Here is a 23,775-nt window from a genome sequence, read left to right as displayed (position 1 = left end):
GTTATATTTGCCAAAAGGATATGCCTTTTTTACCCTCTCAGCCGTGGTATTTGCCAAAAAATACTCTATCTAAATGGACACTTGTAATGTCACGATCATCAATGCATCTTTAAACATTAATATTCGGTGTAATTAAACAGATGTAGCATGTTCTTGAGAATGAATTTCCCTGCCTTACAGCTCCCGAAATTTAACATTCTCTTGACTGGTATTTTTCACAAATACCTCTCCCTCTCCTTAACATGATATATCTGTTTAGAATGCACAGTATAAATAACAAAGGTAGACTCTTTCTATGAAATATTGATGGCCCTGAAAAGCTAAGCTTTTGTAGGCTACCCTCAACACTAGATGAATTTACAATCCTTTCCGCTCATCACTGAATGGGCTTCTAATGTGACCATTACTATTTTGTTATCATATAGTGAAGTACATCATGTAAAGTTAAAACATATTTTTACAGATTAATAACCTTAGCAAAAAGACATTTTGGTAGTATTGCATCAACACAGATTCGCAATTACAGACCTGATCAACTTCCTGTTTTATATATAATCTCAAGGTCAAGGTCATCCAATGAAGTAGTTGATGTCATACAAGGTAAGTGAAGGTCATTGATATATTGAAATTGTTTGTTAAATTCTTACACAAATGAATAATTGAGATTACATTATTTATTAAGATATAAAAAATAATTTAAACAAAAACCATTGAAAGCTTAATTTAAGACTTTAAATAGATAAACAGTAGCTTATAATCTTTTATAAAACTTAGTTTGGCTACATAATGTATAGGAAGCATTTCAACATCTTTCACCAATTTGTTTGTGGCATGAGCAAAAAGAGACTGGTCTCATTAATCTTTACGTAGAAAGAGCAAGACCATTTTGTAGCAGTCACACTGCATGGCAGATTAGAAATAGTGCACTATAATTATGAGCTTGTGCTTCGGAATTATTTTTTTACTTGAATATTGTGGTGAGCAGGGCTGCTACGATTTATGAATTATTTTTAAACACAAATCTGGTGCCAAAATTGTTTGGTAGTTGAATGAATAGTACTTATAACAGAAATATATTCAGCTGAATTAGAAGTCTTGTAACAAGTTGTATATTGACACACTTATCAATGATCTAAAACATTTACTTATAAATATAAATTTATTTTTAGGTTCAGTGACATTAGATGAATTAATGACTAGGTTAATACATGTAGTAGAGGTATTTAATCAACAGCTAACAGGGGAGATAGAAGAAGAGGTAAGAAACATAATTACAAAGGTTAATCAATTCATTCCTGAAAGGTCAAATGTAAAATGAATTATAGTATAAAACTAAAATTAAGCATACTAAGATTATAAGTTATCAAATGATCTGTCAATTAATAGTAAACATACAGAACTAATTGTAGGTCCAACAAAGAAGTACATGTAGTACAACTGTTTTCCAATAGTTGGTTGACATATAGAGCAAAATATTGGTCCACCAAAAGTAAACATGTAGAACAAAATATCCCTAACATCTATGATCTTATTTATCACCCTGATTAGCAGGAAAACTTAAAATATCATCTTGTTTCTTAAATTTATAGCATCACATCCATAATATAATCAACTGAGGATTAATCATTATGTGTTGGATACCTGTTTTTGTGGGTTTCGTGGGTACAGGTGAATAAAAAATTCAAATGATCAACTAATAACAAATTATCTATTGGCTTTGTATGAAGTGATTGGAAAACCATGTAATCAAATATTCACAAAAAAACCCTCAATCCATGAAAATTGATACCCACCAAAAGGAATGAATCGCCAGTATAAGTAAACCTATTCAAATAGCATCAAATTACCATGATGCTAAATGGCCCTGGGGAGAACACTTCCAAAAGTCAAAATATTTAGCAAAATATTTGTCCACCAAAAGTCAACATATAGAGCAAAATATAGCTCCTACAAAGTAAATAAATAAACAAAAGTTAAATAGCAAATCAGTGAGTTTAATAAGGATCAGTCAACAAAAAGTAAACATGCAAATTTAAATATTATAAATCTGAAGAAAAACATGCAAACAGAAATGATGGCCAAACAAAACTTTACTAACTACATACAAATAATTTCAAGCCAAAAGTAAATACACAAAAAAAATGACCTATTTGTAAGCCAAAAAGTTATTTAAAAGCACTTATACAAAATTAAATGTAGGTAAAGCAAAAAATGGGTAATGTGTCAAAGAGACAACAACCCGACCATAGAAAAAACAACTGCAGAAGGTCACCAACAGGTCTCCAATGCAGCAAGAAATTCCTGCACCTGGAGTATTTATACATGACACAAACTCCTACACAGACATGACAAAACACAAAGTCTACTCAGTTACTATGTTAAATTATGCTTGTAATTTTAGTCAGAAAGAGATGCAAGAGAGATGATCAGGAAAGAACAAGAAACAGCTTTCCAGGAGTCATTAGCTGCAGATAAAGCTAAAGTAAATGCATTTGATACTTACTTTTATACAACCACAAAAAATTTGGTGGCATAGTTTTCAATTTGGTCCAAATAGGGGTCTTTGTTTGATTTATTGAGGTTTTTGAATATGCTGAATCTAGAATAAGTAAATACATTTTGGATTTTTGACCTGTTATCAAATTGTTTAATATTGAAGTCATTAGGGAACAACATTAAACTTTTTAGCTCACCTGGCCCAAAGGGCACAGTGAGCTTTTCCCATCACTTGGCGTCGTCGTCCGGCGTCGTCGTCCGGCGTCGTCGTCCGGCGTCGTCGTTAGCTTTTACAAAAATCTTCTCCTCTGAAACTACTGGGCCTAATTAAGCCAAACTTGGCCACACTCATCATTGGGGTATCTAGTTTATAAAATGTGTGGCGTGACCCGGTCAACCAACCAAGATGTCCGCCACGGCTAAAAATAGAACATAGGTGTCAAATGCAGATTTTGGCTTATAACTCAAAAACCAAAGCATTTAGAGCAAATCTGACATGGGGTAAAATTGTTTATCAGATCAATATCTATCTGTCCTGAAATTTTCAGATGAATCTGACAACCTGTTGTAGGGTTGCTGCCTGTGAATCGGTAATTTTAAGGAAATTTTGCTGTTTTTGGTTATTATCTTGAATATTATTATAGATAAAGATAAACTGTAAACAGCAATAATGTTCAGCAAAGTAAGATTTACAAATAAGTCAACATGACCGAAATGGTCAGTTGACCCCTTTAGGAGTTATTGCCCTTTATAGTCAATTTTTAACCATTTTTCATAAATCTTAGTTATCTTTTACAAAAATCTTCTCCTCTGAAACCACTGGGCCGAATTAATCCAAACTTGGCATCAATCATCTTTTGGGTATCTTGTTTAAAAAATGTGTGGGGTGACCCGGTCAACCAACAAAGATGGCCACCACGTTTTTAGAGCAAATATGACTTGGGGTAAAATTGTTTATCAGATCAATATGTATCTGCCCTGTAATTTTTAGATGAATCTGACAACCTGTTGTTGTGTTGCTGCCCGTGAATCGGTAATTTTCAGGAAATTTTGTTGTTTTTGGTTATTATCTTGAATATTATTATAGATAAAGATAAACTGTAAACAGCAATAATGTTCAGAAAAGTAAGATCTGTAAATAAGTCACCATGACCGAAATGGTCAATTGACCCCGAAGGAGTTATTGACCTTTATAGTCAATTTTTAACAATTTTCATAAAATTTGTAAATTTTTATTAACATTTCCACTGAAATTACTGGGCCAAGTTCATTATAGATAGAGATAATTGTAAGCAGCAAGACTGTTTAGTAAAGTAAGATTTACAAACACATCACCATCACCAAAACACAATTTTGTCATGAATCCATCTGCTTCCTTTGTTAATATTCACATATACCAAGGTGAGAGACACAGGCTCTTTAGAGCCTCTAGTTTTGTTTGAATAATAAAATATTGAATTCTCTCTGTTTTTGATATGGTGAATTTTGCTTAAACAACATTCATTCTGTGTCCAAAATCTATGCTATGTTAAATATTTAATCACAATCCAAATTCATTGTTATTAGATTCTGGTTTAAAAATAGATATAGTATCAAATTCTAAAATGAGAAATTATGTTTAAATATACTTTTAAATTAACTGTTCATTTTACAAAAAGTTTGATCAATAATTATTATAGGCAAGTTTTAAAGATTTTTTGGAAAATGACGCAGTCATTGTTCCATAACTGCCGACCTGATTTCTCTGCCTACCGCGCTTGGTTTCGTATTTACTAATTTCAATACAAACTGGAATGTGCTTGTGTTATCATTATGCATGAGCATTGTGTAGTAATCAGCCAGGAACCAGTTTACAAACTAACTGGTTTCTGTTTGTATTCCACTACAGTCGAACAAAGTGTTGTAGTTTGACAGGAACCAGTCCAGAATTTTGTAAACTACAAAACGTAATCGGTTATTATCATTCCGTTTTGGTGTTTCATACCGACTTATATGGTTTGAATAAGCTTATGACCCTTCAAACATTAATGTGATAGGTATATTAAAGACTGTTTTACAAAAGGATGAAACTGTTTTGCTTTAAAAGTCGTACTATAGTGATATATGTTATGTACGGATTTCCACTCTCACCGGTTAATTTCTTCTTTTACACGTGTTTTTGAAACTTCCTGTTTAAACATCGCAAGTTTTAAAATTGTTTTTTGAGTGAATTAAACTTATTTTAACAATCACGAAGCGTTTGGGAATCATTTCAAGCAGTTTCTTCTTCTCTTTGATGATGGAAAATAGGTTTTCTCAAGAAAATACCGCAAACATCGCATAGGAATTGAAACGTACAAGTCAAGTCGGCACCTGGTTAAATTGGCATCTAGTCAAATCGGCACCTATTTGACATCAATTCGGCTTCCAATAATATTTATTATAATATTTTCTATTCAATTAATTAATAACTGTTACCAAGTACATAGTGAATATTAGGTAAACAACGAAACCAAAGTGAATATGTTGTTGTGTATAAAAGTAAACCACGAAGCTATTGTTTTAACCATTAGACAATTATTAAAATTAAATGGAAAACTATGAGTCCCTTTCAATAAATCAAACTTTCATGCCAAATAATTAGCAAATTTAAGGTGGTTTTTTTCAGTAATGTTTAAACAGCATTAAACAAACAATCCTGTAAAAGACTCAACTGGTTAAATAATGGTTTAATTGCATAAAAATATCCAATATCTCATGTATTAGTCCAAATAAAAATGACGTCTGACAAGGCTATTTTATTTTTTTCTGGGACGCCTTCCTAAGACGTTCGTAGGAAGGCTTCCTAAGAAGGCGTCCCAGAAAAAAATTAACATAGCCTTGTGGTCATAGGAAGGGGTCCCAGAATAAAATTTAAAAAGCCTTGCCAGACGTAATAATTATTTGGACTACTCATATATATCATTAAAAATACACCAAAAAATTCATGTAGTTGAGAAAAATAAATACATACAAAATGTACATGAACATCCAAAAAAGTGAAAGTTAGTATAAACTCTTTTTGCTTTAAAAATTTACAACTGCATTTAAGTATTGAATGCTTTTTATACGGCAGCAAATTTTGAAAAAAATTTCGTCGTATATTGCTATCACGTTGGCGTCGTCGTCGTCCGAATACTTTTAGTTTTCGCACTCTAACTTTAGTAAAAGTGAATAGCAATCTATGAAATTTTAACACAAGGTTTATGACCATAAAAGGAAGGCTGGTATTGATTTTGGGAGTTTTGGTCCCAATATTTTAGGAAGTAGGGGCCAAAAAGGGCCCAAATAAGCATTTTCTTGGTTTTCGCACTATAACTTTAGTTTAAGTTAATAGAAATCTATGAAATTTTGACACAAGGTTTATGACCTCAAAAGAAAGGATGGGATTGATTTTGGGAGTTTTGGTTTCAACAGTTTAGGAATTAGGGGCCAAAAAAGGGCCCAAATAAGCATTATTCTTGGTTTTCGCACAATAACTTTAGTTAAAGTAAATAGAAATCAATGAAATTTAAACACAATGTTTATGACCACAAAAGGAAGGTTGGTATTGATTTTGGGAGTTTCGGTCCCAACAGTTTAGAAATTAGGGGCCAAAAAGGGACCCAAATAAGCATTTTTCTTGGTTTTCGCACCATAGCGTTAGTATAAGTAAATAGAAATCCATGAAATTTAAACACAAGGTTTATGACTATAAAAGGAAGGTTGGTATTGATTTTGGGAGTTTTGGTCCCAACAGTTAAGGAAAAAGGGGCCCAAAGGGTCCAAAATTAAACTTTGTTTGATTTCATCAAAATTGAATAATTGTGGTTCTTTAATATGCTGAATCTAACTGTGTATGTAGATTCTTAATTTTTGGTCCCGTTTTCAAATTGGTCTACATTAAGGTCCAAAGGGTCCAAAATTAAACTTAGTTTGATTTTAACAAAAATTGAAACCTTGGGGTTCTTTGATATGCTGAATCTAAAAATGTACTTAGATTTTTGATTATTGGCCCAGTTTTCAAGTTGGCCCAAATCGAGGTCCAAAATTAAACATTGTTTGATTTCATCAAAAATTGAATAATTGGGGTTCTTTGATATGCCAAATCTAACTGTGTATGTAGATTCTTAATTTTTGGTCCAGTTTTAAAATTGGTCTAAATTAAAGTGCAAAGGGTCCAAAATTAAACTAAGTTTGATTTTAACAAAAATCAAATTCTTGGGCCTCTTTGATATGCTGAATCTAAACATGTACTTAGATTTTTGATTATGGGCCCAGTTTTCAAGTTGGTCCAAATCAGGATCTAAAATTATTATATTAAGTATTGTGCAATAGCAAGTCTTTTCAATTGCACAGTATTGTGCAATGGCAAGAAATATCTTATTTCACAATATTGTGAAATAGCAAATTTTTTTTTAATTAAGAGTTATCTTTCTTTGTCCAGTAAAGTAAGCAAGAAATATCTGCAAGAATTTTTTTTAATTGGAGTTATCTTTCTTTGTCCAGAATCAACTTAAATCTTCGTTATATACAATATACAATGTATATTCACTTTTTACTACCAACTGATAAATTTAAATAATCTTTACCATTCAGTGATAACAAGCAGTTTTTTTACATCTTAATATTTTATGATGTATTTAAATGAGTAGTTATTGTTGCAAACTCCATTAGAATATCTTAATTGAAATTAGTTTTGGAATAAGGGAAAGGGGGATGTGATTAAAAAATTGGGTTCAATTTTTATACGACCGCAAATTTTGAAAAAATTTTCGTCGTATATTGCTATCACGTTGGCGTCGTCGTCGTCGTCGGCGTCGTCGTCGTCGTCGTCGTCGTCCGAATACTTTTAGTTTTCGCACTCTAACTTTAGTAAAAGTGAATAGAAATCTATGAAATTTTAACACAAGGTTTATGACCATAAAAGGAAGGCTGGTATTGATTTTGGGAGTTTTGGTCCCAACATTTTAGGAATTAGGGGCCAAAAAGGGCCCAAATAAGCATTTTCTTGGTTTTCGCACTATAACTTTAGTTTAAGTTAATAGAAATCTATGAAAATTTGACACAAGGTTTATTACCACAAAATAAAGGTTGGGATTGATTTTGGGAGTTTCGGTCCCAACAGTTTAGGAATTAGGGGCCAAAAAGGGACCCAAATAAGCATTTTTCTTGGTTTTCGCACCATAGCGTTAGTATAAGTAAATAGAAATCTATGAAATTTAAACACAAGGTTTATGACAATAAAAGGAAGGTTGGTATTGATTTTGGAAGTTTTGGTCCCAACAGTTAAGGAAAAAGGGGCCCCAAAGGGTCCAAAATTAAACTTTGTTTGATTTCATCAAAATTGAATAATTGGGGTTCTTTAATATGCCGAATCTAACTGTGTATGTAGATTCTTAATTTTTGGTCCCGTTTTCAAATTGGTCTACATTAAGGTCCAAAGGGTCCAAAATTAAACTAAGTTTGATTTTAACAAAAATTGAAACCTTGGGGTTCTTTGATATGCTGAATCTAAATATGTACTTAGATTTTTGATTATTGGCCCAGTTTTCAAGTTGGCCCAAATCGAGGTCCAAAATTAAACATTGTTTGATTTCATCAAAAATTGAATAATTGGGGTTCTTTGATATGCCAAATCTAACTGTGTATGTAGATTCTTAATTTTGGTCCAGTTTTAAAATTGGTCTAAATTAAAGTGCAAAGGGTCCAAAATTAAACTAAGTTTGATTTTAACAAAAATTAAATTCTTGGGCCTCTTTGATATGCTGAATCTAAACATGTACTTAGATTTTTGATTATGGGCCCAGTTTTCAAGTTGGTCCAAATCAGGATCTAAAATCATTATATTAAGTATTGTGCAATAGCAAGTCTTTTCAATTGCACAGTATTGTGCAATGGCAAGAAATATCTAATTTCACAATATTGTGAAATAGCAAATATTTTTTTAATTAAGAGTTATCTTTCTTTGTCCAGTATAGTAAGCAAGAAATATCTGCAAGAATTTTTTTTAATTGGAGTTATCTTTCTTTGTCCAGAATCAACTTAAATCTTTGTTATATACAATATACAATGTATATTCACTTTTTACTACCAACTGATAAATTTAAATAATCTTTACCATTCAGTGATAACAAGCAGTTTTTTACATCATGTATTTAAATGAGTAGTAATTGTTGCAAACTCCATTAGAATATTTTAATTGAAATTAGTTTTGGAATAAGGGAAAGGGGGATGTGAATAAAAAATTGGGTTAAATTTTTCTCATTTGAAATTTCATAAATAAAAAGAAAATTTCTTCAAACATTTTTTTGAGAGGATTAATATTCAACAGCATAGTGAATTGCTCTAAGAGAAAACAAAAATTTTAAGTTCATTTGAATACATTCATTCTGTGTCAGAAACCTATGCTGTGTCAACTATTTAATCACAATCCAAATTTAGAGCGGAATCCAGCTTGAATGTTGTGTCCATACTTGCCCCAACCGTTCAGGGTTCAACCTCTGCGGTCGTATAAAGCTACGCCCTGCGGAGCATCTGGTTCTCATTTGAAATTTCATAAATAAAAAGAAAATTTCTTCAAACATTTTTTTGAGAGGATTAATATTCAACAGCATAGTGAATTGCTCTAAGAGAAAACAAAAATTTTAAGTTCATTTGAATACATTCATTCTGTGTCAGAAACCTATGCTGTGTCAACTATTTAATCACAATCCAAATTTAGAGCGGACTCCAGCTTGAATGTTGTGTCCATACTTGCCCCAACTGTTCAGGGTTCAACCTCTGCGGTCGTATAAAGCTATGCCCTGCGGAGCATCTGGTTTTTTGTAAATTCATTGAGGGGTAAAAGCGTTGACCGAAGTACTTTTTGTATGAAGCGCGTAAGCGAAGCGCTTCATTCTAAAAATGTGCACACGGTCAACGCTTTTGCAACCCTATGAGGTTACAAAAAGAAACATTTTTGTATATTTTGGTTGAAAGGCTGCGCATACAATAAAAGGGAGTTTTTGCCCATCTTACATTTAAAATTACGCGTCAAGTGGTAGTACTCATTAACGAAACATATTAAAGACCTAGGATATTTTGATTCAAGGTCCATGGTTTGTGACCTTGAAATTGAGGTCAAGGTCATAGGTTAATCGGACGTCATAAAGCCATAGGAACTAACATTTTAAACTGATTTTTCATATTTCAATATAAAAATAGATCTTTTCTAGTGGAAAGACTTCAATTGTTCTCTGAACAATTTGTTTTTAATTTACTTCATATTTTGTGGGAGAAGGGGGTTCAGACTATGTGGTATCAGGTCTGTTTGCGCCCAATACACTTTCGCACCTCGCACGTTCACACCCAAGGTCCGTTCGCACTCTACTCATTCGCGCCCAATTTTAATTCAAATTCAAGTTGAATAATTGGAAAATCATGATTGTTGTTTTAAATTGCTTTGGTGTAAATACTGAATGTATTTATAGCTTGGTATGAGTAAAACATTGAAGATTTTAAAGGAAAAACACAAAAGATAATTGTTTTTAAGCCCTTTGATCTGAAACAACGAAACAATAAAATATAGGAACCAAAATATAGCAATCCACTATTATAACCAAAACATGATAAAATTTATTCAACACACAGAAAAAAAATTAGTCAGAATCTCACTTCATTATGAAAGAGGTCAATGAAACAAAGTATAGCAATACACTAACCAAAACATGATTAAGAGTTATTCAACGCTAAATAAAACATTGACAAAATAACACTTTATTTAGAAAGGATTATTATTATCTTTAACAATACGCTATCCAAAACATGATTAAGATTTATTCAACACAAAAAAAAAATGCTGTCTCACTTTATTTTGAGACAATGACAACAATTATACTTATAAGAAAACACTTGCTTACAGAGTTATTAAACACAAAACCAATTAAGATTAGTTGCGAACATGTAGGGTGTGAAAGTGAAAGGGGGCGAACATGAGTTGGCGCAAACGTGAATGGGGGCGCGAACGGACCCGGATTCAGCCTATGTACCAGTGAGAAATATAGAAGCCTTTCTACGGTATTTATTTGTACAATTCAGGTAGTCTTGACCTATTCATTTGTCTTAAAAAAAAAACCAGCCAGTTGGCACCTTCACTTCACACACACACATATATGAATATCAATTATATGCTTACGAGACATGTTGCATTGTTAAACTAATTACGGTATGTGAAAATCAAGACTTGCATAAAAACTATCCCAATATTAGAGACAGTGGCGTCATTTTTCTTCAGAGCTTTCAGCTCTTTGATTGTAATTTTTTTTTAAGAACTTTGTGGTAGGTTTATTTGTTATTCTGTGTGAATTAATTTTAAGAACAATATGTTTTATATTATAAGTTATATGGTTTGCTACTGACACCCTACGGATCCATTAGGATCCGTAGGGAGTCAGTAGTTCAATGTATAACGAATTTATCAGACGCTGGACTTTTTCTGTGGTGTTTTGTTGAAAAATAAACAGTGAAACACAACAACATTAACAGATGATGTCGCCATTAACGCGTCATGGACCCCATATGAAACTTACTAACCCCATACAGTTTTATAAGGGATCACCATGTGACGGCGTTTAAGTAATCACAACGTGATAATTCATCTGTGGTCAGATAAGTTCTGATGAGGGGACCCTTTAAAAAACTAGTATTGTCCATCTATAAATAAAGTAAATTCTTGGTGTGACAGAGTATTTAAATTTTGGATATTGAACCATAATAGGTAAAAGTCAAACCTAAATTTTTGAGTTCTTTGACCACAATCATTCTGTGTCAAAAAAACTATGCTGTGTCAATTGAAATGATTTTAAATCACAATCCAATATCAGACCTGTACCAAGCTTGAATGTAGTGTCCATACTTGCCCAACTGTATAGGGTTTCAACCTCTGCAGTCGTATCAAGCTGAATTTTACAGAGCATTTTATTCATTTAGAAAAAACAATATATATTTCACACCTAATAATATGTTGATTTTGTTGATTTCAAATCCAGTTATGATGAGAAAACAGAAATCAAGCTTATTCTTATTATTTTGATCTTTTGATCTTTCAGGATATGGTCCTTGATTAAATGGGAAATGGCACTTTATGTTGATACATGTGATGACTTGAAAATGCTTGATCTAATCTTTTATGAAATTTTAATGTATTGTTCCACATAACAAAATGAAGATAATGGTTAATTTGAAAGATTTTCAATTTAACTGTTCAGGAGTTGTTGCCTTGTGGATGATTCACTCAGAAATACCTATTTGCTTTATTCAATAGATTTCAAATGACATGGCTGGTAAAGGTTATTACCTGAAATCACCAACGATGGCCCTGTTTCAATTTGATTCATTTGTTACAAGCAAGGATGGAAAATAGCAGAAATACATTGTGTGTAATGTATAATCACACGTGAAGATGTCAGTGTTTCATTATTTGTTGTTTTTTGACATATTTATTACCTTTTATGAGGGTGTTAAACTGTTTCTTTCCTGCACACATTGTGTATACTGTATATTCACATAAGTCCTTATCAGTTTTTCATTAGTAGTTGAGTTATTGACATAGCACCTATTTTCCTGCATCATGATAGTCATGAGTGCTATTTGCATCTGTGCAGTACTTTCTTCCTGTTTGCCTATACTTTGTATTTTTCACTTAGAATTTGTTGTCTCATTTTTCTCAGAAACTGCACAACAAAATAACTTTTATATTGCTTGCTACTTATGGTGAGCAAAGGAACCATCTCCTCAGTAGGAAGCCATTTCCTGTAATATGGAAGGATTTGAATAAAAAAAATTGTTTGCAACTTTTATTTGTCACCTAGGGCTGTTTGTTTTTCTGTATGTGCGTCCATTCGTTCCGATCAGGTGTAAGTTTTTGGTCAAGGTAGTTTTTTTATTCAGTTGAGTCTAATCAACTTGAAACTTGGCACACAAGTTCCCTATGATAAGATCATTCTTATTTTAATGCCAAATTAGAGTTTTGACTGCAATTTCACAACAATGAATAAAGAAAATAGGCGAGTTGGGCATCCGTGTTCAATGGACAAATTCTTGTTGTTGAGCTAAAACTAAGGTGACAACTGCTTCAGGCAAAGTTGACTCTCAAATACTTTATAATTTTGTATTTCTGGTCCCAATCATTACTGATGATGGTTATATGATGTAGACACACAAATCATATCATTTATTTCTTTTGTGTTTTGTATGACACTGTAGATCTTCTTTTTCGTTAGTTTTAGAGTTTTATTTATTTAAACTTTTAGGCTGAAGCATTAAAACTTGAAAGAGAAGAGGAGATGAAAAAACAGGCTGAAGAACAACGACAAAAAATAGAGGAAGAACAGAAACAAGAAGTAAGAAAAAGATTTGAGTTGAAGTAAATTTTTCATATATTAACTTACAAGTACTTCCACTCCTACTTTTCTGCTGATCAGTGTGCAGCACAAACTAGTAATGCATGCCGTCTTAGAAGTTCAGGCTAGTACAGTGTATCTCATCATTCAAAAAGTGAATATATGATATAACATGTCATTTTGATGTTATTTGAATAAATTGTACTCATGGTAATACTATCCTTCTGGTTTTTTTTTTTATACCATACCATATACTGTACACCATTTCATCTTACAAGTGAGTTAAGGTGGTAGCCAACACTTTCACTAAAATTAATTTGGCTCGTTTAATTTTCATAAAATTTTGACAATGTATTTACTTTGACCCTTTAACAAAAATATAAAAATTTCAAATATTTTGAACCAACCGTTTTGTCAGAAAATTTACACTGGTTATATAGCAGTTTGACAAACACTAATTGTGATCATTGAGAAGCTTGGTATTCCACTTACAACACAACGTAAATAAAACGTTTAGCTGACTTTACAGAGTTATCTCCCTGTAGTGTTAGGTACCACTTAAATCAATGTTTTTTGGGGTTTTTTTAATGCATTATTTTAACATTGTTACAACTTACCCATGGAGAGCATGTATAGTCACAGACTCACAGCTGTTTGTGTTTTATACACAAATAAAATTTGTCATTGGATTGCCCACAATCTTTTGTCAAGCAATCTAAATTACAGATTCTAATGAAAAATACATGTAATTGTTGGAAATTAAATTCAATGAAATGTTTTTTCAGGCTCTTATGTTATCAGCAGAAATTGCTATGCCAGATGAACCAAGTCCAGACTGTAAAGATCCTATAACAGTGTTACGGATACGAACACCAGATGGGGAGACATTATCTCGGAGATTCAGAGCTGAGGAACCATTAAAACACCTTATTTATTATGTTACGTCAAAAGGCTTCAATACAGAGGGATATAAACTGTTAACCACTTTCCCAAGAAAAGATGTAAGTTACATTTCAAAATGGTAATTTTAGGTGATTTTTGGGGTACAGGTGAACCAGCAATTTTTATATTTAACAAAGTGCAATTTTTATACCATTACCGTGGCAGTGGGGGCATATTTAAAGTTTTACCCTTGTCTGGGTTTGTCCCCATGTACCTACCAAAATTGGTTTCTGTTCTCTTACTTTAGTATGTCTCAACTAATTGTTATGTAACTTATGCACAATGTATATTGCCAAGAAACACAGAACAAGCTTGAACTTTGGTTGCATCATTTTATCCGCTCTACAGTTATGTCCCTGATTGCAAAAAATTTGGTTTCTCCTGATTTTACTTTGCCTCAACGAAGTGTTATGAAACTTATTCACAATGCTTCTTACCACTAAATACAATTTTTGAATTTTGGTGGTGTCACTTTTACTGTTCTTGAGTTATGCCTGTTTATAAACATAAAAATGGCTAAATTTTTTTTTCCTTTCCATTCTCTTACTTTAGTTTGCCACAACCAAATGTTATGAAACTTATCCACAATGCTTGTTTAATACAACAAAATACAAATCTAGTTTGAATTGGTGGTGTCAATTTAACTGTTCTAGAGTTATGCTCCTTTACAAGTGGGAAAATGCTGAATTCTATTCTCTTACTTTAATTAGCCTCAACCAAATGTTATAAGACTTGTACACAGTATATAAATCATTACTCAAAAACTCAGATGAAGTTCAAATTTGGGTAGCATCACATTTACTGTTCTGTAGTTATGTCCCTTTATTGTCGAGCCTGCAACTTTTGTTGCAGAAAGCTCGACATAGGGATAGTGATCCGGCAGCGGCTACGGCGGCGGCGGTGTTAGCTCACTTCTTAAAAGGTTTATATTTTAGAAGGTGAAAGACCTGGATGCTTCATACTGTGTATATAGATGCCTCATGTTACGAAGTTTCCGTCAGTCACATGTCCAATGTCCTTGACCTCATTTTCATGGTTCAGTGACCACTTGAAAAAAAAGTTCAGAATTTTTGTAATGTTGAATTCTCTCTTATAATAAGTAATAGGATAACTATATTTGGTATGTGCGTACCTTGCAAGGTCCTCATGCCCGTCAGACAGTTTTCACTTGACCTCAACCTCATTTCATGGATCAGTAAACAAGGTTAAGTTTTGGTGGTCAAGTCCATATCTCAGATACTATAAGCAATAGGGCTAGGATATTTGGTGTATGGAAGGACTGTATGGTGTACATGTCCAACTGGCAGGTGTCACCTGACCTTGACCTCATTTTCATGGTTCAGTGGTTATAGTTAAGTTTTTGTGTTTTGGTCTGTTTTTCTCATACTTTATGCAATAGGTCTACTATATTTGTTGTATGGAATGATTGTAAGGTGTACATGTCTAGTGGGTAAATGTCATCTGACCTTGACCTCATTTTCATGGTTCAGTGGTCAAAAGTTATTTTTTTAAGTTTTGGTCTTTTTATCTAATATTATATGCCAAAGGTCAACTATATTTGGTGTACTGAAATATATTATGATCTTAATGTCAATCCAGCAGGTTTTATTTGACCATGACTTCAATTTCACAGTTCATTGCACAGTGTTAAGTTTTTGTGTTTTGGTCTATTTTTCTTAAACTTTAAGTAATAGGTCAACTATATTTGTTGTATGGAAGCATTGTTAGCTGTATATGTCTGACTGGCATGGTTCAGCTGACCTTGACCTCATTTGCATGGTTCATTGGTCTTTGTTTAGCTATCTTGGTTAATGTTGGGTTTATGTGACAGTTGTAATAAAGCTTTATATTTAGGACTATCAACATAATATCAATGATTAGTAAAGAAGGCGAGACATTTCAGTGCGTGCACTCTTGTTTCTTTATATTATATGCAACATTCCCCATTTATTTATATTTTTTGTGGGTATTATCATAAGACTGAAAATAGATAGCAAGATAGTTGAAGCAAAAACAAAATAATCAGCTAGACAAGATACTTGCATAAATCAAAATGTCCAAAATCATCAATCAGAAACTATAATAATCAAATGATGTATTCTAAATCATTAAACTTTTTTCTATTTTCAGATTTCACAAGAAGATGATAAAAGAACATTACAAGATTTAAAACTTTACCCTCAGGAGACATTAATGGTAGAAGAAAGATAAAGAAGCATGTTAACCCCCCATTCTGTGTCTGTGATAACCTTATGTTCATTATTTATTTGTCCTACTGTTATGAAATAGCAGCAGGGTGTGTCCCATCAACATACCATACTCTAAGGGTATCTCAATCTTTCTTTTTATTGATATTTCAGCATGAAAAAGATTTGCTGGGCTGGTACAAATCTTCTTATATACGTATTGTTCATACAATATAAAATTAGACATTGTTGTGTTCATGGAACAACAAAACCATAAAATTAAACAATCAACAAAAGGACATTTATATTTATTTGTGTTGCTCAAAGTTTGAAAATCCAACACATGGAAAATCAGCATTCTTAAATTTGAGTATATTCACGCTTATTTATGTTATTTTATTTTCTAAAGCTGAAAGTGAGACACATGTAAAAGAGCAGTGAATTGTTTTAGAGTATTGTGATTCATTTTTTAAGGAATAATAAATAACAAATTGAATGAACCTTCTTTGAGAAAAGGGAAATCATTTTGACTGTTGTAAGTGGTAGCTTTTTATTTTAATGTTTGAAGAATAAAGTTGATTAAGTATAAGATATTTTTTATTTAATGCAAATCACCTGATTTGAAAAGGTAATTTTGATACAACCATTATCAGCTGTTGACCGGTGAATATATTCTCTTAACAAGTGAACATATTTTTCATTTGAGTCTTTTTTTCTGAAGCTATTTACCACATTTGTTAATACCATAATGTCACTATTGTGGTTCATTTTAGCAGTTTATATTTTATGAATCTAAGAGTCAAATATTTCTTGAAAGTTTCAGTTCTGTTATTCTTGTCCTAAAACTGATTTCCTTTACAGGAGGAGCTATTTTTTACCAATTCATCCTAGTCATGAAAATTTCACATTTTACAATAAACATGATTTCAATTTGAAGGTCCACTTCAGCATACTTTTTTATATACATTTGTATAAAAGACATTTTCAGTTGAGAAGAAAATAATTCAGATAAATGAGATAATTCCAGTGTTCTGTGAACCACAAAAACCTTATTTGACATAATTTAAAAAGTGTACCTCATAATAAACATGTGTACAAAGTTTCTAGTTGATTTGACTACAAATTACCTAAAACCAAAACTTGAAACTGATGCCAGTTGAACAATTCATTAAAGTCAGCTAAATCTTTCTTAAATTTTAACATTACTTTACTATTAAAAAAATTAATTGTATGACTGCTGGCCATGCTGTGTTTTAATGTGTATATATTTTACGTATTATAAACTGTGAGTTTTAAGGCATGTACATGCTTACAACAGTATAGACAGGCTTTCTGCTCTGTAATATTGTGTAACTCAATCTTTTATTTTTATTGATTGAAAGCTGATCTCTATAGTTTTCAAAATTGTCATGGTATTAAAATGGCAAGAACTTGTTGTTTTATAAATAAAATGAAAAGAATTCACTTTTGAATTATTGTTAGAAGTTAGGGTCATGGTCTGTAGGGTTCTGAATGGTTTTAAAGGTTTTGACTGGGCTGAAGTATATGCAATTTTATGCAAGTCATTTTAAAAATGATTTTTAGAAGTCTGTCATATATTTAGAATACACAATTACTCTTGAGTTAAGTCTTGCCATTCCCTATAAATGTCCCTCAGTAGCTAAAGTTTTAACAGAGGAATTCCAAGAACTTAAACCTGTGATGTAACATTCTATAGGTGTATCCTTTGATCTTCAATGTAAACAATAAGTACCAGCTTATCTCAAAAGCAACTAGACCAAACTTGAAATCAATGGTTTTAATTATTGCTTACCACTAAAGCTAAAACTGAAAGGAAGATTTCTGTTATGGACCTGATCAATCAGATGAGCAGGAATAAATTATAACTAAATGTATATCTGCCTATGAGAAATATTTTAATTTATTATTTTACACACTACACAAATTGATATGTGTAGAAAACTCTTTGAGAATTTTATTAAATTAAATCCAATACAACAGGTTTGTTTGTTTAAAGCTTAACTAGCTAGGAAATGATTTCTCTCAATCAACTATACACATTTTGATAAATACAATTTTTATATTCCCACAATCGTAAGTTGTCAGTGAATAAAAATGCAAAATGAAAATCGGGGATGTAAGAGCAATAGTTTACACACACTTCTGATTTTAAAAGTTAGTATGAAAATTGTTGATATAATCTATAAATTTTCTGGTAAATAGTCCATGGACATGCGCTCATTTTACCAGATTTTGAAATAATGTAACCCAAAGTTAGAAATTTCAGCATTTATTATAGTGAAAGGTTCTCTAATGTAACCATACCCTCTAAAATTTAAAAGCAAACTTGTATTTCTTGTAACATTAGAAGCAAACTATTGAATTTATGACAAGTAATTCAGATCTTGACTTAATCTACACAATGATTACCTTACCCTTCTATTGGAATAACAAGACGAAGTATATGACCCCTTGTGTAACTATCTGATAAAAACAGGTAACACTTTTAGAGCACCTTTTAGTACTGTTGCTTATGAAAATGTAAATATAATTATTGTCTAATCTTCCATGCATTTTGCAGAATGTGAGAGGCAGGTATGCTTGGTAGCAGCAGTAAAGGCATAAACTAATAGTATAAAGCTTGTATTTGTTAAGGTTCCACTACAGTCAAAATATAGGACACTTCACAAACATCTAAACTTTGCCTGTATTTTTATGCCCCATTTTTGGGCATTATGTTTTCTGGTCTGTGCGTCTGTTTGTATGTTCATTAGTCTGTTCGTTCATTCAATCCATCATTCGTCTGTCCTGCTTCAGGTTTAAGTTTTTGGTCGAAGTAGTTTTTGATGAAGTCCAATCAACTTGAAACTTAGTATACATTTTCTTATGATAATAAACTCATCATAGATACCATGATTAAAATTTTATATTTACGCAAGGCGCGTGTGTCGTCTTCAAAAGACTCATCAGTGACGCTCGAATCAAAAAAGGTTTAAAAGGCCAAATAGAGTACGAAATTGAAGAGCATTGACGACCAAAAATTCCTAAAAGTTTTGCCAAGCTAATCTATTCCTGAGGTAGAAAAACCTTATTTTTTCAAAAATTGAAAGTTTTGATCTTTCTGGTAATTTTTATACAACCGCAAAATTTGAAAAAATGTTCGTGGTATATTGCTATCACGTTGGCGTCGTCGTCGTCGAATACTTTTAGTTTTCGCACTCTAACTTTAGTAAAAGTGAATAGAAATCTATGAAATTTTAATACAAGGTATATGACCACAAAAGGAAGGTTGGTATTGATTTTGGGAGTTTTGGTCCCAACATTTTAGGAATTAGGGGCCAAAAAAGGGCCCAAATGAGCATTATTCTTGGTTTTCACACAATAACTTTAGTTTAAGAAAAAAGAAATCAATGTAATTTAAACACAATGTTTATGACCACAAAAGGAAGGTTGGTATTGATTTTGGGAGTTCAGGTCCCCACAGTTTAGGAATTAAGGGCCAAAAAGGGACCCAAATAAGCATTTTTCTTGGTTTTCGCACCATAACATTAGTATAAGTAAATAGAAATCTATGAAATTTAAACACAAGGTTTATGACCATGAAAGAAAGGTTGGTATTGATTTTGGGAGTTTTGGTCCCAACAGTTTAGGAAAAAAGGGGCCCAAAGGGTCCAAAATTAAACTTTGTTTGATTTCATAATTGAATAATTGGGGTTCTTTGATATGCCAAATCTAACTGTGTATGTAGATTCTTAACTTTTGGTCCCGTTTTCCAATTGGTCTACATTAAGGTCCAAAGGGTCCAAAATTAAACTTAGTTTGATTTTGACAAAAAATGAATCGGTTGGGTTCTTTGATATGCTGAATCTAAAAATGTACTTAGATTCTTGATTATTGGCCCAGTTTTCAAGTTGGTCCAATATTAAACTTTGTTTGATTTCATCAAAAATTGAATAAATGGGGTTCTTTGATATGCCAAATCTAACTGTGTATGTAGATTCTTCATTTTTGGTCCTGTTTTCAAATTGGTCTACATAAAAGTCCAAAGGGTCCAAAATTAAACTTAGTTTGATTTTAACAAAAATTGAAATCTTTGAGTTCTTTGATATGCTGAATCCAAACATGCACTTAGAATTTTGATTATGGGCCCAGTTTCAAGTTGGTCCAAATCAGGATCTAAAATTATTATATTAAGTATTGTGCAATAGCAAGTCTTTTCAATTGCACAGTATTGCGCAATGGCACGAAATATCTAATTGCACAATATTGTGAAATAGCATTTTTTTTTTAATTAGAGTTATCTTTCTTTGTCCAGAATAGTAAGCAAGAAATATCTAATTGCACCATATTGTGCAATAGCAAGATTTTTTTTTTAATTGGAGTTATCTTTCTTTGTCCAGAATCAACTTAAATCTTTGTTATATACAATATACAATATATATTCACTTTTTACTACCAACTGATAAATTAAAATAATCTTTACCATTCAGTGAAAACAAGCAGTTTTTTTTTACATCTTAATATTTTATGATGTATTTAAATGAGTAGTTATTGTTGCAAACTCCATTATAAATTTTAATTGAGATTAGTTTTGGAATAAGGGAAAGGGGGATGGGATTGAAAAAAATGGGTTCAATTTTCCTCATTTGAAATTTCATAAATAAAAAGAAAATTTCTTCAAACATTTTTTTGAAAGGATTAATATTCAACAGCATAGTGAATTGCTCTAAGAGAAAACACAAATTTTAAGTTCATTAGAACACATTCATTCTGTGTCAGAAACCTATGCTGTGTCAACTATTTAATCACAATCAAAATTTAGAGCTGAATCCAGCTTGAATGTTGTGTCCATATTTGCCCCAACAGTTCAGGGTTCAACTTCTGCGGTCGTATAAAGCTATGCCCTGCGGAGCATCTGGTGCTGATATGTGAATGGCAAATTAGAGATTTCCCCCATTTTCTCAGTCCATTGAACATATAAAAGGATATAACGGATGGGGCATCCATGTACTGTGGGCACATTCTTGTTCAACCTATAATGAATAAAGGATTAAATATATGAAGATATCTTCTTTTAAACTCACTTAACATTGGACAACATCAAGCTTTTGTGGTTAGGATATTAACTGTATTTGATATATGAAAAGATTGTAAGGTGTATTTCTGTCTGGCAATATTTTCAATGCTTGACTTCATTTTCATGATTCATTGTTCAAGAGTCAAAAGATATGAAAAAGAAATCTAACATACATTTCCTTGGCAAAAAAGAAAAACGATAAAAAGGCAAGCAACACAGAACCCACCTAAACATGGTTTGATCTAAGCTGTTCCTGAATGGTAACCGAGCCTACTTCACTCATCGCGTTCCTTGTGACAATTGCAATACACATTTGATTGTGTTATCGAGGACAAGAGGATGGTTTCAGCAAAAGCATCGAACTCCAAGGCAAACTGAAAAAGAATGGAAATCCATGCTAGCTAAAAATGGTTCTTATAAAAGATAACAAGGTCGACGAAAAAAGCCAAATACTGTATGAAGATGTTTCTAACACGCACCAAATAGAAGTCACAACAAAAGTATTCATGAACAATGTAATTTTTTCACTTTGGAAAATTTCTAAACGGTGGCAAAATTATTTATAAAAGTCGAAAAAATCTAAATTTATACAGGACAATGAGAAAGATGAATGGGATATCGAGGTGATCGATGTTAAAGGAAAAGCTGGTATTGTTGTTGACGATAAACTAGAAGATCTCCAACCACATGGACAATAAATACTAGGGCTAGAAGACCGTCATAATAGAAGAAAGCTACCGAACTTCTGTCTGGCCCATCATAGAAATAAAATTCGAAACCGCAAATGGAATAGTATAAATGTGTTAGGAACTATAGTTACCACTTTGTTTTTTTGTGAATGCCGAGTCAATTTTCCTATAATTGTTAAAGGGCTGGAATCAAATTTGTTCATAGACTCTATTAAGTGTTTTCGTTGTTACTGGAAATGGAATACTCTTTCTTTTGAGAAAATTGTCAGAAATATACCATTCCAAGAAGACAGTGTAGACAATCGATCGAGTAAAGTAATTGCATTAAAGACAATAATAGTACATGCTTAACATGAAATAGTAGAAAGAAGAGGCTTTGTTGAATAGTTATTGTGTTATGTCTCTAGAAGTTTAGTGAAAAGTAATGAACAAGCACTAGCAAGAGTTCTGGTGAATGCATTTAAGGAAATAATTAATGCCATTGGTCAAGAGGCAATTTTTATACGACCGCAAATATTATTTTTGCGTCGTATAATGGTATTATGTCGCCGGATCGTCGGCGTCGTCCGAAATAAACTCATCATGGATACCAGGACTAAATTTTGTATATACGCCAGACGCGCGTTTTGTCTACAAAAGACTCATCAGTGACGCTCGAATCCAAAATAGTAAAAAAGCCAAATAAAGTACGAAGTTGAAGAGCATTGAGGACCGAAGACACATTTGATTTCCGGACAATAACTTTAATTTAATTTAAGAGAATGGATCTCTATGAAATTTTCCGGAAGGTTCGATTCCACAGACGGAACGCGTACCTTTGAAAACAATATAAGGTTAGGATAGATTTTTAGGCAGTTAAGCTCCTTATGCGAGCACCCTGGATTTGTGTGCTACCCAATAAATGCTGAAATATGTGCCATTGTTATCATCTAGCTGGCAACTATATTATTTATAACTTATTGGACAGTTTTTTCATACTTTTCATTCTGGATTACAAAAAATATGACCAGAAAAACCTTAAAAGATCGTCGATTTTCCCAAAAGTTTTTAAGTTGCACATAGGAAGTAGAGCACATTAGAAATCCTTATGTAATTTATTCTCCCCTGAGCTTTTGGCTAAGATGTCAAAGAACAAATGTATGAAATATTTAATCGCCGAAAATCTCTAAAGACAAGTAGTTAAGATTTCCCAAATTGCAAAAGTCGTAGGAATATTGTTTGTCGTCAATACGTAGTCAACTACGTTTGTATACGTCAGTAGTCTATTATATAAGTTCAACTGATCACGCTGTTGGCGGCAATTTTTAATTAGAAAACGAAAATTTCCTATCTTTTCAATTTGGACGCAAAGTTTCAAATTAGCGGTGGTCCGAGGTCTGCGACCTTCTAGTTTAGCAGTCGGACTTTCTACTTGGTTACTAGCTACGCCCTACATGCCTGACGAACCTTGAAAGAAAATAAAAAAATAACTTTGCAAAGTTTCCTAATAAAGATCAATAAATGATCTCAAACTTATTTTTATCATTACCATTCATGAGAGCGATGTTCAATTTGTTCAACCGCTAGCTTTATACAGAAAATCGCCGATTAATAATGTGTAAATCCGAGTATAATCCTCGGTAAAATCGTATCTCACTCTCTGTCAAAAACAACATTGACTGAAATAAAATAGCTGCCGCGAGATTACAAAATCGGATCCGATTCCGGGTTTTGGCTATTTTAAACTAGAAAATCCAGACAGGTGACAAAATACATCTATGCATGGTGAATAAATATAAACACTAGAATTGAAAACCAAAAGATATATGCTAAGACTACTATAACAAAGTAGTCTCAGATATATATATAAAAGAAAGAAAAAGCAGAAAATATTTTGTACATCAATTATAGTGTCAAAATCCAATACAATGTGACAGTGGTAACAGTTTATCTAACAGTTTAATTTTTTTTTATCAGTGATAAATGTTGGTAATGCATGTTAAATGTTTTTCAAGTTAAACATATTA

The 23,775-nt window shown here is 32.2% G+C and overlaps 1 protein-coding gene across 1 annotated transcript in view; it reads left to right on the top strand.

Annotated features, from left to right (window-relative positions):
• The window catches only part of LOC134687860 (FAS-associated factor 1-like), a 30,033-nt gene extending 12,566 nt beyond the window's left edge, over positions 1-17,467 (top strand). The window contains exons 13-18 of the mRNA XM_063548322.1: positions 464-600; positions 1,170-1,258; positions 2,402-2,482; positions 12,786-12,875; positions 13,661-13,876; positions 15,948-17,467. Of these exons, the coding sequence (XP_063404392.1) occupies positions 464-600; positions 1,170-1,258; positions 2,402-2,482; positions 12,786-12,875; positions 13,661-13,876; positions 15,948-16,028 (694 nt within the window). The 3' untranslated portion in view covers positions 16,029-17,467. The remainder of the gene's footprint in view (positions 1-463; positions 601-1,169; positions 1,259-2,401; positions 2,483-12,785; positions 12,876-13,660; positions 13,877-15,947) is intronic.
• Positions 17,468-23,775: the final 6,308 nt, after the last annotated feature.

Source organism: Mytilus trossulus, chromosome 1, assembly GCF_036588685.1.
Source record: "Mytilus trossulus isolate FHL-02 chromosome 1, PNRI_Mtr1.1.1.hap1, whole genome shotgun sequence".
Taxonomy (NCBI): domain Eukaryota; kingdom Metazoa; phylum Mollusca; class Bivalvia; order Mytilida; family Mytilidae; genus Mytilus; species Mytilus trossulus.
The sequence above is the reverse complement of the archived record's forward strand: the minus strand, read 5'-3'. Positions and strand labels throughout refer to the sequence as shown.